Source organism: Esox lucius, chromosome 24 (assembly GCF_011004845.1).
Source record: "Esox lucius isolate fEsoLuc1 chromosome 24, fEsoLuc1.pri, whole genome shotgun sequence".
Taxonomy (NCBI): domain Eukaryota; kingdom Metazoa; phylum Chordata; class Actinopteri; order Esociformes; family Esocidae; genus Esox; species Esox lucius.
The window spans coordinates 12,979,470-12,999,260 of record NC_047592.1 but is presented as its reverse complement, the minus strand read 5'-3'; the positions used below and the strand labels follow the sequence as shown (position 1 = coordinate 12,999,260).

At 43.4% G+C, this 19,791-nt stretch overlaps 1 protein-coding gene across 3 annotated transcripts in view; it reads right to left on the bottom strand.

Annotated features, from left to right (window-relative positions):
- LOC105020625 (phospholipid-transporting ATPase ABCA1) overlaps window positions 1–19,791 on the bottom strand; it is a 175,916-nt gene that overhangs the window by 44,011 nt on the left and 112,114 nt on the right. For all 3 annotated transcript variants that reach the window (XM_020043474.2, XM_010887801.3, XM_010887800.3), the window contains 5 exons: window positions 12,247–12,341; window positions 11,907–12,012; window positions 9,013–9,087; window positions 6,176–6,345; window positions 1,055–1,232 (listed from right to left, as the gene is read on the bottom strand). In XM_020043474.2, the coding sequence (XP_019899033.2) occupies window positions 1,055–1,232; window positions 6,176–6,345; window positions 9,013–9,087; window positions 11,907–12,012; window positions 12,247–12,341 (624 nt within the window). The remainder of the gene's footprint in view (window positions 1–1,054; window positions 1,233–6,175; window positions 6,346–9,012; window positions 9,088–11,906; window positions 12,013–12,246; window positions 12,342–19,791) is intronic.

Genomic DNA, 19,791 nt, shown 5'->3' with positions numbered 1-19,791 from the left:
TAGCACTGGAAGGATTCAGGAAGAGCAAAAATATGTCCGGATGAGCTTTTAGACCATTCAACACCATCTCTTTAAAGATATTTCAGTGCCATAAAATATTACAATTGTTGGGGAAATATATGCAAATGGTAACTGCTCCTGGGAAAAACCTTTCAACTGCCAGCCTTATAACATTTCTCTTTCACTTTGTGAGCATTTCGGCTGGTGGCGTTGAGGTATTTCCGCCTTCCGTCTCCTAGTTACCTGATAGAGTGTTTTGGTCTAACTATTATGCTGGAGGGAAAATGCCAATGTTGTATCACTTTGCATCATTGTTTGCCATTCCTAAAGCTTGTTGAGCATAACCAATGGGATCTGCCTGTGTCAATATATCAGCGCTAGCTAATAACAGTTAGTCAGGCCTGGGCTTCCTAATGCGATCCCAGCTGCATTTGCCATTATTTCAGCTGATGAGTATTCGTTCGATACAGCCGTTGGAAGATTTATTCCCAGGTAGGCTTGGATTATGTATCCTTATCCTAACCTATTTAGCGGCGCCTGATGTGCTAAAACTGAGGAAGTCCTAATATGGACACGGTTAACAGCTATTTAAAATACTTAACACGGCAGTCTTGTGGATTATTCGACTTACCTGAGACCTATCTCCTATCCCTCTGAAGTGAAGGGAAATCATTAATCTACCCTTTTACAACATCCAGGATGAATTGGTCGGGGGTTTCTTTCATTAGGGGTTCATGCTCATCCATCCATCCCTTCCTTTCAATGGGCATTAGAGTGCCATTATGTACCCAACAGGTTTGGTCACCATCAAGGTGTGAGATGACACAAAACCTGAGGGTGACCAGCATCAAAACCTCATGTGTCACCTATTGCCTTTGAGCTAGGAAAAACCCAAAGGCTTGGGTTAGTTGAGGGGGGGGGGGGGGGGGGGGGGGCAAAATGACCGTTCTGAAATATTGGGAAGGGGGGATCACCTCCCTGTCCGCCCAAACCTAGGCCCCTGGATTCCTATAAAGTTCAAATTCTGTTCAAATCAATAGTGACGATGACCCACTATATCCCAGGCGAAGTTGGCCACCCAGTAGACGGTGGGGTTGACCCCGCTGACAAACTGCAGGTGCTTGGCCTTGCTGACACGCTCCTGGATGAGGAAGAGGACGAAGCTCGCTGGGATGAAAGACATGGCAAAGATGACACAGATGGACACCACAACGTCGGTGGAGGTGGCGGCCCTGAAGGAGCAAGAAAAGAAGAATTTGAGGACCGGTTCGGACATCGCGCCCAAGCAGTTTAGTATTTTACAATTCAGTTTTAGATGGTTCTTGACTTATGTATTGACATTTGTCGATAAAACTCATAACTGTAATTATCTATCTATCTGCCTGCCCGCCATTCACTTTTTGGGCTTTACAGCAACCTGACCTAAACCCATATAGATTATTTAAAATGATCAAACAATATGCAGTTGCTTTGTATGCCTATGTGAATAGCGTGGTTTTAGTACTCAATAATTGGTTTGTGATCCCGTCATGCAAAATTGTGTTTCTGGTTTTTCTCTTTCTCATGATGGATTAATGACTCACTGAAACAGTAGGAGCAGTCAACATCAGAGGATACTTGACACACTTGAAACCCCCACACTTCCTTTACTAACCAACAGAGCCTCAGGGCCAAACAACCTTTAACCTGACAATTAGTCCTAACAGGCGTTGAGTCCAGACAACAAGTCATTGTGGAAAAGAGGAAAACAGCCCTGTTCTGGAGCTTTGTAATGAGCTAGACATTGACGCATTCTAAAAAGCGTTCTACTTCCTGTATACCTCAGTACTTTTGAGTTGCTATGGGCTCTTGACCAACGTACTACTCTATTTATAGGGTGCCATTTTGGACCCAGACAATGTCGAGGGATTCAAGGCCTAAGTCTGCCTTAGCCTTGAGGAGTTGCAGACAGAGAACTGGTCAAGAAAGAGGCCTTCCGGTGGATACAATTCTCATAACCTTTCCAGGTGTTGAGTTGCATTCAGAGTAAAATCTGGTTATGTCATTAATCTTGCCTTTGACATGAAATGAACCCAACTCTGCAGAAAATGAAATTATTTCGTTTACATTTGCCCATTTAATGAGTTTTTGAGTAATTCATTACGTATTATTTAAAGACCGTTGAGGTTGAATTTATAATACTAAGATGGCCAGTTGGATACGTTTTATATGATCTTTAACTAATTGAATTTTTGATTTAGCAATCTACTTGTTACTCAACTTGACTCATTCTTAGTTTAACTGGCATTAAGACAGAACCTCTGAAAAACATATCAGAGAAGCAATGGCGAAACCTCTTAACTCTGTTAGAATGTTATTCACATTGTGCTTTCTTTCCATCACATACTTTACTCCTGCTGGTTTCGTCTTATCACCCTACATCCTGCCTCCACTGTCAAATCCAACAAAGTTGTAGGCACAGTGAGGTTTGTGAAGTTCAGAGAAATGGGACCTCATTGAAGGTGCTGGATGTTTGTGGTCAAAGGTTATTCAACTGCTCTTCAATTATTTATGTTAGCTGGCATAGACAGCACTGAAATAAAAACTCCCTCCAACTGGATTCCTTCTTTGCTGTTGGATTTAATTCAAAACAGACAACTTGACAAGGTAGCATTTACAAACGCTAAGATCGTAGATACACCAGTGTAGTTTATGAGCTAAGTGCAGATTGCATATTCACTGACCGATCAAGCCTTTAGCTAGGGAGTTCTCTTTCCTGACTCAAACGCGAAAGACGATCGAGGCCCTTAGCAACCGCTTCTCTTTACTCAGAAGGCTTTCCTCTCCTTCATTAGAAAAACGTATTAATTTCAAACGTTTTGCTATCAAAATGTCCTTGCTGCAACTGCTTAATTAGCTATATTCTACCAGCTCCTCACACACACACACACACACACACACACACACACACACACACACACACACACACACTTTTCCTTCCAGGCTTTCCACTGTCTCTCACCAGACTACCTTCGCTGCAATTAACATATCAAATAAGTAACCCTGTGCCAGTCTGCTACCGCATTCATCAGAACAGGCTGGACGCATTTAGAACGTGCAAATGTGAAACCCATTACGCACCGCGTGCTGTCCCACTTTCAACACTTTTAAATAGGGTTATCCAGACCCCGCCCTCCTAGGCTGAGGACACTGCGATGCGAGTGATTCGCTAATGAGCTGACCCCGAACACACGGCTAGCTAATCACTGTGAGGAGAAATGCACCCGGCTAATAAAGCGGTAGTGTGGTAGCGGTGGGCTGGTGTTTTAATGCGCCCGGTCGTTTCAGGTGTTTCTGACCTAGAATAAGGTACGGCTTGAAACGCAGGGGTGAAGTGCAGGTCGGAGGACCATAATGAAGTGAGCTAATAACGATTCGCCTTTGATCAAGCCGTTACGCGTAGGCATAATGCCACTCGGATGATCATGTCGAACAGACGGAGCAGAGCCACGAGATGACCTCATCATTGCCGGTTTCTAAACATCTGTTTGGTTCTAACGATGTAAAAAAAAAAAAAGAAGAAAAAAAAAAAAAGAGAGATCCTGGATTGAGAAATGTACATTCACGGCATATAACTGTCTGTCCACTCCCCCAATTATATTTAAAAAAATACTCTCAACATGGTACTTGAAGCCCTAAATGTCAAGCTGAGTTTTATAAAAAGATGAGTGTGAGATTACGTGACAGAATGTGTTTCTCTATGATTCACCGAAGGTATGAAAAACTCCACCTAACGTACAGTAGACCATGATGATTCATCTTCTTATGTTAGTTGAGCACCGCGGTCAGTGTCGAGTAGGCAAAATGCATAGACAGGACACCCCATTCCTGTCTGCTCCATTTAGAACCATTCTTTGACTGGGGAACAGCTCTTGATTTAGGTCAATGATGCAGGGACACAAGCTGGCTCACGCAGTACACGAACACCCGCTCGTTGTTTTCCTCCCACGCTTCCCTCACTTTTTACCTCCGGTAATTAATTTTACAGGGGAGAAGAATCCCAAGTTAATCTCTAGATCATAACTAATAAATTCCATGCAGAGGAGCCAGAGAGAGAGAGAGAGAGAAGGAAAGAGAGCGACCGGCCTGGGCAGAATCTATGCTAGGGGAGCTGTGGTAATTATCTTCTAGCCACTGCAGCCTGTGTGTTCCTTCTAATTCACTGCCGTCACTATGGCCTGACCACTACATAAATACCTGGCTCAGACAGAGGTGGTAACACTACAAAAGAACTAGGACTGAAATGGTGCCTATGGAATGACTGGTCATCAGTTGCATTAGGATCTACATCCAAACTGACATTTCAGCTAGCCAGCAGTGGCATGTTATGTTACTGTGAATGTCATGTTGTCACGCTGTGTTATGTTATGTTACTGTGAATGTCATGTTGTCACGCTGTGTAATGTTATGTAACTGTGACTGACATGTTGTCATGCTGTTTTGTTATGTTACTCTGAATGTCACTCTGTCATGCTGTGTTATGTTATGTAACTGTGAATGTCATGTTGACACGCTGTGTTATGTTATGTTACTGTGAATGTCATGTTGTCACGCTGTGTTGTTATGTTACTGTGAATGTCATGTCATCACGCTGTGTTATGTTATGTTACTGTGAATGTCATGTTGTCACGCTGTGTTATGTTATGTTACTGTGAATGTCATGTTGTCATGCTGTGTTATGTTATGTTACTGTGAATGTCATGTTGTCACGATGTGTTATGTTATGTTACTGTGAATGTCATGTTGTCATGCTGTGTAATGTTATGTTACTGTGAATGTCATGTTGTCACGCTGTGTTATGTTATGTTACTGTGAATGTCATATTGTCACGCTGTGTTATGTTATGTTACTGTGAATGTCATGTTGTCACGATGTGTTATGTTATGTTACTGTGAATGTCATGTTGTCATGCTGTGTAATGTTATGTTACTGTGAATGTCATGTTGTCACGCTGTGTTATGTTATGTTACTGTGAATGTCATATTGTCACGTTATGTTACTGTGTTATGTTACTGTGTTACTGTGAATGTCATGTTGCCACGCTGTGTTATGTTATGTTACTGTGAATGTCATGTTGTCACGCTGTGTAATGTTATGTTACTGTGACTGACATGTTGCCATGCTGTTTTGTTATGTTACTCTGAATGTCACTCTGTCATGCTGTGTTATGTTATGTTACTGTGAATGTCATGTTGTCATGCTGTGTAATGCTATGTTACTGTGAATGTTATGTTGTCACGCTGTGTTATGTTATGCTACTGTGAATGTCATGGTGTAATGCTATTTTATGTTGTGACACGTTATAGAGTAGGTCACTGTCATTTGTTTTGCGCTATATCACTGTGAATGCTATGTTATTCTAATGTGTTATGTTATGAGACGTTACTGTACGATATGTTATCACGTTGTGTCATGTTATGCTAGTGCCATGTTGATAAACGCTTTGTAATGGTTTTATTTGTAATATGAAGTTGCATTGTCCTCCATATGACGCTCAATGTAGAGATCCGATAGGTGCTCTGACTACATTACTCAGTGAAGGCATGAGGTTTTGCAGTATAGCGACTTCCTCATTAATCCTAAATCTCTCATCAGGGAAGCTGCTGCTGGGCTCCAGGCTAAATCTCTTGTCGGGGAAGCTGCTGCTGGGCTCCAGGCTAAAGCAACAGTATGTCCCGTGGTCCCCATGGGTTCAGCCCGCGTGTGCTATTAGTCACACAAATCCCCCTCTCCTGACTGTGTATTTTTCATCATCTGTCTCTATTTCTTGCCCCCTCCCTGTCTACTCCTCTGAGGAAGCTCTCCCTCTGAATCTGACGATTCATCTGGCGACCAGTCTCAGACCTTCTCTATTTCGACCAGCCTGTCTTTGCCTCTCACACAGCCCAATAAGAGACCCCCTCCTTCTACCTCTCCTCCGCAACCCAAGACGAGACTCATTCTGCCCCTTCTAACTCACTCCCAAAACATAATGCCGCCCCGAGGCCCATCCTATAGGTCAAAAGCACAGGTCATAGACCAACATTTTAGTCAATTTCTAATTCCCCCACTAATGGTTGAAGTTAGGATTGGAGCACAGGAATTGAGTCCTAGATACTCAGAAACTCCCCTACGGGGCTGAAACAGCATGACTCACAGCGCCTGGTAGGAGAGCTGCCCCTTGGTGAGGTTGAGGGGGTGGCTGGACGTGGAAATGCCATAGTCCCTGGGGTTGCGACCCGCTGGCAGGTTGCCCCTCAGGATGGCGTTATTGGCCACGTTGATGAAGGACACGATGGCGTGCCATGCCTTGTTGTAGAACCACACCTGGAAACAAGGGCGAGAGGGTTTATCACTGTTAATAGTTCTAAGATAACAAAGCCTGCAGGTCAGTTCGTAGGACTAGTCTTGGATAAGAACCATGTCCAATAGTGATTTTGCTTTGTTCTGGACATCTCCAGTCTTCATTCGGGTCTGGGTGGAGAGAAATTTACACCTGGGGACCCTGTGTAGGGGTGTGCCTCAATGTGTTAATATTATTAATATTGGTATTATGTTTTCATTCATTTATAAATGTTAGCTATTTTTAAACCAATCTATAAAATCAATCAATTCAGCATTGATTTGCATTGACTATGAGCAAGCTGTAAAATCTCAATCCTTTTCCTTACTCCAAATCTTAAGCCTAATCCTACAAACTTAACATCAACACCAAACATAACCCAAACCCTAATTCATAAGCCTAAACTAAACCTCAAAACCCTTGAGCCTGAAGAATCAGTTTAATTTCAACGCTAATCCTTAAACTGAAAATGTGGTTTTCTTCATTGGGACTGGGGAAATGCCCCATAAATCATACGTTTTCCTTTTTCTAACCTGGTGGGATTTTTTGATTCCATGTAGTTACTAATGACAAACAGATCTACATACATACAGTGAGTTTACATGGCCATACCATTTGCAATGAACACCAGTCACTTTCCACCATCTGTCCCTTTCCACCATCTTTAATTTTATGCTCTGTTTACTTGGTTTCGATTTTTGGAATTATATTTGAAAACGTGTAAGTATGCTTTTCTTTCTGAAGTTAATGTTTTAAACTAAGTGCTTGTTTTAGGATCCAAAACACAATATTTTTTCTCACCCGCAAAAACATCTGTCATAATGTGTTGCATTTTATAATGCATTTTTTCCTATTTGCTAAAATGTTGTGAATGCCATTAAATATACACTATTAAACTCTTCTATCCACACAAAGCTTGGAAGATGAACAATTCAGTGGATGGGATCATGAGGCATACTGAATAGGTATAGCACAGGCTCAAATGCATCATACACATCTGGTTTTTATAAACATTTTGAGAATCAAATGAACAGTTCTATTATTTATTAATGCGAAACCTTTAGAAGTCTTACAAACAGAGGGTTTATGAAATGACAGGAAAGATTACTTGCATTATAAAGTTACAATTTGACATTTCTTCTAAATGTGAAAAAGTGGTCACTGGGGGAAGACTTGAGGATTTCTGCTTACATCTACCTATATAATGCATCAACAAAAATAACAGTATCAAGATGGCAACAATTAGTACAACATAACCTTTGTTCCATGTATATGTAAATGTTGTTACAGAACTACTGTTGATTGCATTATGCGATATGCAACAATCCAAACGTAATTCTGAGAGTAAGAGGGACAACATACAAATGTTATGGGAATTATGTACGTTGCATCTTGCAGTTAATCCATTCATAAACGTCTGTAAAACATTAACCTTGGACTTTCCATCCCAATCTTGTGAGCTCAAATCGACATGGCTCGTCTGTCAAATTATCATGTGTGATTCATAAAACAACTTATGGTTTCTTTACATAACAGCAACTAGAAAAACTGGGGGGAAAACCAAGGTGAAATCCAACACAACTGGAACAAAAGCCAGTCTCCTGAATAAGTAATAAACAATTCAATACTTTTTTTTCCAATTTTCTTTTCTCTCTATGATGCCCCTGCTGTCTGCATCTCCCGTGGTGGAGAAGAAGAATGTTCTAGAAGGAAAACACCCCCTGCTGATAGCGCTGGTCTAATTAGGATAAGACCATGTCTGAGCCCACCGTAAAACTGTGTCACACACATGCAAGAACCGACACACATGCAGTCAAACACACAAACGCACGCACGCGCACACACACACAAATCTAGACTGGCACACACTTCCACGTACGCGCGCTCACTCCTTAAATATATTTGGGGGTTGACAACGGCATTAGCGAGTTCAATAATTGCACAGCAAAATGCAATTTTGGTTTATACAACGCCGTTTCGCCATCAATTTATTTTCATCAATTCCTCAATACGCTGGAGTCTCTCTTCTGCCACCCCAGGGAGACTTGTTGCTAGACTCCCATTAAATTCATCAAACATGGTAGACTTAGAAAGGCTGGGGGAGAGTGGAAGATAACACCATACAGAAGAGAGCGAGGCGGGCTAAGTTATAACTTCCAACACATAATTCAAGTAGTCTAATTACATCACGCATCAGGCATATAGACTGCTTTTGAGTCCATTGGGGAATTATAACTCCATAATGCTAATAGGCTACATTTTGTACCATGTACTTTGTCCTTTCACCGCTTCCTCAACAGAGAACCTGTTTCCAGATTATACACACTAACTGGTTAATACATTTAGGAAGCAATCTGAACCACTCAACCACTCCCAGTGCAGTTTAGTCAAGGTGTCCATGATGGGAATGAAGTGGTTTGAAAGCAGCTCAGATTACTCGGGGAAAACCCCCGGAGATAGCCTCGTCTTGTATGATTTATGATTAGCTTTGCACTACACAGGCAGAGATCTATCTGTGTACTGGCGTTTGGGCAACGGAGGCTACTGCATCATCTCACAAAGCACTCGTGATGATGACCAGGCAAAAAACCGTAATGGCCGACAAGGAGCCGGTGAGTCTCTAAGCCTCAAGACGAACAGTGATAAAATACCTTGACATTATCCCGTGTCCCGAGCTCTTTCAGGAGTGTCTCGCCGTTGAGGAGGATCTGATCTGTTGTGTTATCCTAATGAAGGAGAGAATTGGGGAGGGGGGGGGGGGCGAGGCTTAATTGGACACACTTGGGAAAAGACATATTTGAAATGCAAAACATCGTGGAACAAGAGAGGGGAAAAGCCTAACACGGGCAATATCTCTAGGTTGCTGAGGCCCACTTATTTTATATAGGCTGAAAAGGTAACATGATTTTGCTTGTTATTTCTGTAAACTTACAGCACCGCCTTTCACTTAGATCTCTCTATGTCTCTCTGTGTGTTTCTCTCTCTCTCTCTCTCTCTCATTTTTTTTTGTACCCTGTGGAAAACCTCCCACAACAATAAAAAAAAAAAAGTAGTTCATCTCTAGAGGTAGACCGGGCACAGTTCCGCACATACAAAATGAAGAACAATGTTTCTGTGCCACACATCTCCTAAGGGGGTTAGTAAAACAAGTGCGTGTCCAGGAAGGTTACTGTAGTTAACAACCACACGTGTTCATTTATTTTTGGTCGAGGTGGGTGCCATTTTTGTTTAGCGCCATTACTGTGGTGGACGTCTTGCGAATGTATTGTGGTGTCAGAAGATGGCAGCTCGTGTGCAACAAATATAATAGGGGGAGAAAAAACTGTCATTAGCTGCAGTCCCAAATTGCATGCAGGTTTGTCAGAAAACACACAACTTTTGCCAGTGTGGGAGATAAGAGGTTCGAGATCGAGACAGGCGTGTGCAGAAACTGGACGCATCGATTCAGTGTAATGATAGACATTGGACGTTGTAACACTTTCACTCTCTTTCCATTCGTCAAATTGCAGGTCCAGATTGTCTGAAATATTCCTAACAGTGGACAAATGGGTAGCGAGGGCAGACACAACGGAGAGAAAGAACAGAAAAGCAGACGTGATGTTACAATACATTCAAATTCAAATCCAATCAGATTTATTTCATGAAGCCCTTTTAAGAAAAGCAATGCAGGACCCGGCGGCAGCAAGCACAACGAGTCATGAGACTGGGTCCAATTTGGGCATGCGTCATATGAAATGGGCCATGGGACGAGAACCTGTGGATGACTGGGTTTCACGTGTGATCGGTCGCCCCAGTACCCAGGTCCAGTTCAAACCGCAACACATTACATGTGATATAAATGCAAATACATAAATGCGGGGGCCTCAATAAAAAGCCTGCAGAACAATGGAGGAGGACAGGGAGGCGCACGAGGAGCAAGACATCAAGAGGAACGCGGAGGGAGAAAGACGGAGATGGGGGGAGGACCGGGAGTGTTTGAACACCAACCGAAACTATTTGTGTCAAATTACTTCCTCGTTCCATCTAATTTACTATTCATAACCCGGAGCTACAGAAGCTTTCCTTTCTGTCCGTAATTCGGCCTTCCGCAAAGCGGGAGCTCGATAGCATACTTGGATTTGGCTTATTTTCTTTTGGACTTTTTTTTTTAAGAATGGGAAGTGAGAGACAAGAAACATGGCGAGTGGTTGGTGGAGATGGAGGCCGGCTCTTGGGGAAACCTGGCATGTGGTCTTAAGGATTAGCCGCTGGTTCGGCGGGCCTCGTTTCTGCAGCAGACAGGGAGACAGGAGGTGGAAGAGCCTGGCGGGGGGGGGGGGGGGGGGGGGGGGGTGAGGGCTCTTGGGGGGTAGGGGAACCGCGGCATGCACCTACTGCCACTAATCCTTCACGAAACGACTCACTCCTCAAGGGCGGTGATTGTGCGGCCAGCCGGCCAAACCGACATGACAGGTGTTGAAACGGGGGCATGATGTGACATCTCGGATGAGTCGAGGTCGACCGTAAAAAAGGCTGTGTTCGTGTGGCTCGCGTTTGACCGCGTCCGGTCCTTAACTAGGCTTTCTAAATTGTCTTCGGGCGTGGAGTCTTTCTCTCAAAACCGCCCCTCCACCCGGACCCTGTTCTTCATCCATAGGCCTCGTCGCCACGCGAGTCTCATTTCAGTTTCCGCGTTCCATTTCCTAACGGGGCCATCCAGACACGCAGCCCAGCACACGACGAAAAGCTCCCGTCGCGGCACCCGTCCGGCGCCCGCCCGCTCTGGGTTCTCTCCCCGTCACGGACCCAAGCCGACACAGCGCTCCGCGGAGACGAGGCTGCCACCGGGGTGGTTGTGCATCCAGGCAGATGTCTTCCCAGGACAGAGTTCCACTTTAATAAGGCAAAAGCTCAGGGACGGCCAGAGATGTTACATCATCACTGCGGTGGCAAATTAAAGTCCTGTTAGCTGGAAGAATCAAGAGCGCGAAGCGCCCTGGAGGAGAATGGGGGAATACGCCCGAGGGCGAACAACATTCTGCTGATCCCGCAGAAGGTTGAGGTCCGGGCCTTCTCCAGTGCATTTGAACATTTAATGAGTGCGTACGTGTGTGGGCGTGCTCGGGAGGACCTCTGCGTGTCTGTTGTGTATGTGAGGGGGAGATAAGATGGTGTGCTGAGGAAGTGTATGCAAGTTTGAACTTTCTTCTGAGTTAAATTGTGAAGGTAACGTATTGAAATTCAAGAGTCATTCAAGCAGATGCGATCCTGTGTTTCATAAAGAGCTCATGTTTAGCGTAGGCAATCGGGGCCAATGAAAGGATATTAGCCAAAATTGTCCTTGGTTTCTACCTCCGTGCATAATTGAACATGGATAAACAACATTCCACGGACCTCTGTTAATTGATGTCTCCACAGACCCCTTCTGGGTTTCAACCACGGAAGAACGTACCTTCAATATCCATTTCCCACAGAGGTTCGTATTAAATCGATGCGTCTTCCCTCAGAAGTCAAGCTGTTTCAGAGCTGGCAGTAACACAACAGGATTCCAATATCCATAACATACCTGGGAGGAATTGAACAGGCTTTTCAAATCCGTGATCACAGCTTCAATTTCCGGTTCAGTCATTCTGACTTGGGAGTTGACTCCTCCGACGGAAATCCCTCCGTACCTTGATAAATGGACAGATCGAAGAGATCACACTTCAAATGAATAAGAAATCAACAATTTGTAAACAAACATAGACACGGACAAAACATACAGCAACATTCTTTCTGGCTCATAAGTTATCCAGATGGATGTTACAGATCAGTACGTCTGGAATCAGATGTGAGACAGTGATTGTTTGTTTTCTGTCTGAACATTCAAGGTTGCGTAAGCACCACCAGGTGTGGGCTGAAAGTACCTTTTCTTGCCTGCTTTCTCGTAGGTCTTCAAGAGGAAGTCAGTCATGTTCCTGCCCGTCAGGTCCTGCAGCAGGTCTGTTGTATTCTGGGTCCTCTGGAAACACATGAGATGTGATTACTTTTAATGTACACATTGTTTCATCGGCCTGACATTCCTCAGAAAGTGATTTGTGTTTTGCCAAAGCACACAGACTTATAAAGTAACCATTGGCTCTGTGAAAAAGTGGTGGAATCTTTAAAATCAAAGCAATAAAAACAACAGGAGTACCACATATTTAGCGGTTGGCATTATTCAAAGTCACAAAACTTACTCGGTGGCCTCAGCGGGAATCAAACCCACAACCCCTGGGCATAGCAATTGAGGGAGGATTTGTAAAAGCAACACTGCTGATGTAAAGGAGGGCTTTATAAAATAAACATGACTGATTGATTTACTCAACCAAGTCACACACAACAAGTTTGAGACACTCACAAACATATAACAAGTATTTACCCCGATTCACCAACCGACTGAAATATACCTGAACTTAAATACATGTAGGTTTTGAGAATAAACCTGGTTTGTCTATGTTTGCAACACGGCCCACCATCAAATGTGGCCACCGTCAAACAAGGTGGGTGATGACATTCCACCTCCACCAATACAGCCTCACTCCAAGACAGAGGCAGCAGAAGCATCTCCAACCTCGAACATCCCATAATTTACTTGTGACGCCGGGCAACCCCACCGAGCACTCTGAACCCCACCGTAATTGTCAATTAGCGAGCTCTGTGGAACATTCCGTGTCCCCAAGACACAGCCGATGCCGTGGTTAATGTCAAAAGGGCCCTAATTAGCGCATACTCCGCACGAATTGGAACACTCAAACGCACAATTACTGGAGGATGCGACACGGCGTTGCACAGCCACTCCGGCGTCGGCGACCGACCCGTGCTAACGACTAGCGTTTCCCGTGCCTGGCCGGTTCAGGCAGGGCTGCCGGACACCAAGCTGATTAGGATGATTTTCTGGGAAGGCTAACGGAGACTCCTTGTTTGGGTCCTACCCCCCCACACCCCTTCTCGGTACCTTCGACTCTCTTAAGCCAAGTGGTGTTCTCTCCACCCTCTGTTGGTTTCCTAGCTCAGCTCCTAACTAAGAGTAAACAACACGTTGTACGGTGAGAGATAGAGTCCTGTTTAAACAGCCTCCCCCACGCCGATTAACCCTGTTTGTATGGCTCTTTTCTATTAGTTGTTCAGTAATGACACGGATATGTATGCAAACGGGCTTTCGGCTTGTTAATTAATTCCTTGCTCGTTTGGGGCGAGGAGGCGGATTAGGAGGGTATAGGTTAAAACAGGGGGGGGGGGGGGGGGGGGGGGGGGTAGCAGCAGGGGGCGGGGGTTCGTTTTTTGGAAGGGGAATTTAGGGGGATTCCTTACCCGAGGGCTGTTTGCTAGCATTCCTCTCAATGTGATACATAACTTGAGGGATCGTTGTTCCTTATTTTTCTGTTGAGGGCCCAGTAATCAAAATCACCTGACCAGGACTTATTATGTCAATGTATACGTAGAATTATTTTCTAGGCTATAAACCAGAGAAAATAATGTCTAGATGTCCAGAGCTGAGATAATGGTACAGAGATTTCTCAGAATTGCGAACAAATCTTATTTTATGTCACAGGACTGCCCATGGTAAACAGTGGTCCTACCATGGCTTGGCAAGCGTTTTGAACAATCCCAATGCTTATTTTAACCGATCCGTTGCCGAGAGTTGGGCTTTCTACCCCACCCCTGTTTCTAAGATGAACATGTACTGATTTATCATTGTACCTTCTAGCGAAAATGTGTCACCTACTAAATTAACTGAGATGTAGAAACCTCTTCAGCTAACCGCACACTACTGGAAAGTGCAGCGGGGAGGCAACAATCAAGCGTGTAACAGGAAGAAAAAGAGACCAAGCGCTACCCGGTATTTACCATGGAACAGTCTGGGTGTACTTTCTGAACAGTAGGAATTTAGGAATAAACAAACGGATAGATGGGAAGCTGACTCTAGTGCGTACAATGAGCCCGAGCTCACAGCTCAACTGGCCAGAATGAGTCTAATTGCATTGGCCACACTCCACAATTGAATCCACAGATGGTGACGTTTCCTTCATCACGCCGCGGATGTGTGTCCTAATATGGACACCGTGCAGCATCACTTTCAGTGTAGCTATTGTAAATTACATTTGGCTAGCTCAAATTAAATTAATGATGGTATCAAGAACGGAAAATATGTGTTTAAAATAATTTCGACATATTCAGTTTCAGCCAATACACTGAGCCGGTCATTGGACTTTTCTTTTCACTAGTCTGGTTTAGATTTTGATTACTAACAATCCTTAATATTTCACATCAGTCATTCATTCGACACTATTATGCCGCTCTTTGCTGCACAGTCATTACAAAAAATTATAATTTATTATAATTTACAGTTCACTCCATCTTTCCTTCTCAATTTTGTGATGTACCATTCCCGATTTTGACCTTCCGCTCATCAAAGCGACTCCCAGTGGGTCCACAGGGGAGTCCACGATTGAGACGTGCACATCTCGCCAAGGCAACCAGACTGCTCAAGCAGGAAGTATTTTCCAGCAGTTCAATGCCTGGAAGAGAGTGCATTCCCCGGCCAATAACCGCAAGGAGTCGCTAGAGCATGACTACACAAAGCAGCCATGTCTGAAATCCCACCCATCTACCCAGGACAGCGCTGAGCAATTAACACCGGCCTCATTGGGACCCCTGGGGCCGTTCGAAAGAAGTCAGTCATCTTAAGGCTTATCTGGGAATATTTATTGCACATCCTACACAATATACACACAGGTGAGATTTGAGAAGGAACATAGACGCGAATGCTTCCCAACAGGTGTACTGCACGACACGGTTAAGGAATTATCATCCTATCACTGTCTGTGGCGTGCGTAAAAATGCCGAACAGGCCCAGTTGACCACGACATTGGATCAAGATGGCAAGAGGAAAGCATTTAAATGAATTTGAAGGAGGGTTCATTATTGGGTCTCTTCCAGGATGACAATCCCCCCCATCCACAGGGAGCCGGGGGTCACTGAATGGTTTAAAGATGAGAACCACGTGAACCATTTGCTATGGCCTTCACAGTCGCCAGGTCTCAACCCATGTGTCAGACGGTGTTCACCGCCACCATCATCGAAACACCAAATGAGGGAATACCTTCTGGAGGTCTCTATGGAAGAGGATGTCTGCTAAATGACAAACATGTGAAACGTCTATATAACGTCTGTACATGACATCTGGCATTCTGAACGGGTGTGCCGCTTCCCAGAGCAAGAGAGCAGGTTGGTGACATACAGAAGAGGCAAACTAGAGAGAGATGAATGAACGCCCAGAGTGATCATGAGCTGGAAGCCGTCTTGTCAGAGTGATGATAAGGGAGTAGGCAAGGTTCTTATTAATCTCAGCTGACAGCCTCTGCATCTCGGCAAACCTCAAAGAACGACTTCAAATTCAACGCAATTTTCAAGACGCATAGTTCCGCTTTAAAACAATGTCAGCCACCTGCTTTGTGAAGCTACGCTGGCCCGGGCTGAGTGTGTCTCATGTAGTTTGTTGATTATACTTCTTTTTTTATCTTCGTGTTTTTGAAGACACAACGTGTAATTCTCATTTCCGGAACGGCGTGACTCGTAATTCTCATTTCCTGTCGAGAGAGCTGCACCTGTCTTGTTTGTGGTGACGGATGTTGGCAAAGTAACCAATGTTAAGTTCTCTGTAAATACTGGGAACAAGTGAAGTGAAGAATAGCGACTTAAATGGTATCGTGTTGGCTTACAATGACAAGAAATTTCAGTATCAGCTGGCAGCAGCCAATGGATAATTGTGTATATACACAGTTAAGCTTTTTCCCCCCCAATACTTACGCACATGCACAAAAAAGTATAATTGTTTGATGAAAATGTGCTGAAATACCTTGATCTTATGTGGGAATCTGGTTCGATGCTCTCTGCTGCAAAGAACAGCTGCCGTGTTTCTTTACAAAAAAGTAAAACAAATTGCAGGACCTCATTCCACCATTTGTCTCATCTTGCAACCTCACAACCTTTTTCACTTTTTTTCAATGCGCCATTCCTTGCAAAAACGTATCGCATTCGAAAGGGTCATTTTGCACTAAAATGGATCTTGGGGCTGGAAGGCATGATAACAAATCAACAGTAGCCTCTTACAGCAAAATGTGGGTAACCAATATTGTTTGTTTGCTCTGTGTGAATCCAGTTTGGGGGTACACTGTGTAGATCAGATTTTAGACAACAGTGATCAACCCAGGCTGGCCAAAGGGGAATTCCATTCCCAATAACCTGAACTCCAGTTTATATTGTCAAGAAGATAATATGATGGAATAGGTCACAGCAAATGCATAATACAGTAGATTAACAAAGCAGTGACATATCAGGATAATGACCCCAAGAAAGATTTTATCTGAGGCTCGAGAGGTTTTTCATTGAACAGGGATATATTCATTAGGGATAAAATGTTTTGAAACTTGTCCAATTAGGAAATAAAGTTCATAAAGTTTTTTTGTTGTAAAGTGTTTTTCTGCCTCAAATTGACCCAGTATACTCTCTGGCCATTTACAAAGAAGGAGTAAATCAGTATTATTGCAAACATCAAAGCACAGTTTTTAAACATCCCTGGGTGTAATGTTTACAGTGATGTTGAAGGCTTGCTAAAGCATATCTAATTAAATTTGGATATCAGCATTTTCTAAAACTCCCACTTCTACTTACATAAGTGGTGAATGAAGAAAATACAGCACTTATTCTTGAATTACTGTAGTAACTGCTGTACCTTGACATTGGTTTCATGTAAAAAAAAAAAATAGAAACACTTACAAATTATAAACACAATGCCTTTTCCATTTTAAAACAGGTCCTGTATACAGCAAAACATGAATCTGTATGCACTGTAGAATCTACAAGCCAATTGGCTTGTCCCACGGGTGATTAGTTAGTATACTGTATATATATGTAACTGGGAATATTCTAAACTGAACAAACTCTGCTAAAATGCATACACCGGTAAAAGGTCCTTCTGTCATTGGTATTACTTCCTGAATTATTATTAGTAATAGAGCAAGGTGATTTATCAAATCAGAAAACCCAGCATTTACCTAAAACTTTTTATTGAGGTTTCCATCACCGGTTTTACTTGTCCTACTGGTGCCACAAAGCTATCATAAAGACTATAATTTACTTCAGATCATTAAGCCACCATATATTTAAAATAAAAATGTTTTGAATGCCATGGCAAAATGCCACCAAGAACAACAAACATGTAACTTCAGTAATGTATTAAACAGAAGAGCGCACCACGCGATGCAGCAGCACCTTCAGAGATTCATTTGCTAACAGGCTTCTAGTTAGGGAGCGGCCTCCTGATGATAAAGACATCAATCGTTATACGGAGAACGCAGAGGCTTTATCAATTCCATCGCATGCATAGAGAACTATCCATCTGTGAATGTTAAATATTGCCAGCTAACGAGAGTCAATACCTGAGAATTGATAATGGGCTTACCGTTGCATGCCATTTCCATGGAAACAACGATTTCACACTAGCTTCTGTGTCTTGATGGGCCTATGTATTTTGCAGTATTTCACAGGCATATTGAGAAGATAGCCGATATAAGAGAAATCTACTCTGAAGCCTGTATATGATGTCCTTGTTTATTTAATACTGGCCCTTTTTTATTAGGTCAAAGTGAATATCTCCATAAGTTCTGGGTTACTTTTGGTGGAACCCCATTATATCAACAGCAATTAAAGCTCCCAGTCATTGATTGATGAATGTTGGCATGTGTCAGTGCGTGTGTGTCTGTCTATCTGTGTGTGTGCGTCTTGACATGTGAGTGGGTGGGCTTCATTTCTCAACATTTGCAGCTATCTTGTTTTTAATGTCTGTATCTACTCCATGTTTTATGTCTGCTCCAATCTGTCCTATATCTGATGCAGTGTAGCCAGTTCCTCTGAACTCACAAGGGCTTACCAGATTATGTGGAATGATATCTTTCCTCAATATGCACTGATAGACACGGTCTGATGGTAAAATAGCACTGCTGTATTGGACCGCAAGCAACAAATCACAATGAAAGCACTCTACTGAGAGTCATGCAACATGATGGGTCATTTAGCTTTGCTAAAGGAAAATAGAGTAGATGCAAGAAAATGGTGAAAAGTGCATTGCTGAGGCCATTTGTCCTTTAGACTTTGTTTAACAGGCATACACAAGACATTTGAATCTCCCTTGCCAAGACGCAGATTAAAAAATCCCAAATCATAAAACACAAATATATTACAAGTTTAAAAGTCACTTGTTGTTTTATATCTCATCCAAAAAAGTGACCTTTTTACACATCAATGCAAAGTGCCATTTAATATGAGGGCTGTCCAATAGGACGAGATACTTCAACTGTAACAAAACACTCTAAATGTGTTTATTTGTTTAAGTATCTCAAAGGCTATGCCTTGGAAAATTGTAAGATGGAATATAGTTGTAAAACTACGCAAGAACACGCCACTTAATGTAAAGGAAACACTTTACTATGTGTAATAATATAATGTTGTAGCAATGGACATAGTTAATGCTGAAATTTATATTGTTAATTAATTTGTAGTAACAATGCATCAACCGTTTTTGTGCTGTCATACCATGATTATTGTTTCGGGGCGGAAAAACATTTGAAAAACAAAAATCGAAACATTTGCTGCATTATTGCGCTCTTCAGTCATGACCACAACGATACCTGTGGGGCTACAACTGTGTATCTTGTTTACAATAAATCAGCTGCTATAACACCACAGACAGAAGCAGAGGTTTCACCCTGAGAAGGGAGGCAAAAAAAAACAACAAAGAAGCGTTGTGCATGAGTGAGGGGGAGAAAGACAGATGGCCAGAAATGAAGCCGCATGTCATCCCATTCACAACAACACCTTCCCAAATGGATCTCCTTGACAGCCTCGTCGAGATACGGAACATCCGAGGGGTCAGAATGAGAAAGGTCGAGCAAAGGGTACTTCTTCAGTCCAAACTGTCTCAACAAACCACCCCCATCTCGTAATACCGGTTTTCCAAAGCCCCACTCGAAAACGGCCATGTGTGGCCACAAGATGTGGGTGGGCGAAAGACGGGGAGGCCGGCGCGGCCTTAACGAGGCATTACATATCAATCAGGGGCAGTGAGTGACTACGTCGTGTGCTGGTTCAGCGGCACAGAGGCGCTCTTGAAAGCAGGGGAAGAGGACTGGGAACGAACCGGGCTTCTTCAGAAAGGGTAATTTCACCAAACAGCGTGGGCTCTGGTAAGAGGAAGTCGCCGGCTTTCAAGGGCCTCTCATTGTCTGTCTGAGAGGGCCGAGCGCACACGGTGCTGAAACACACAAAACATGTACACGTACACAAGCACGGTTAGACAGGGGGGATGTCAGGAGCTCAGGGGCTACCTGCTGGTATTAAGACTGGCTCACATTACCAATAAGCAGTCCATT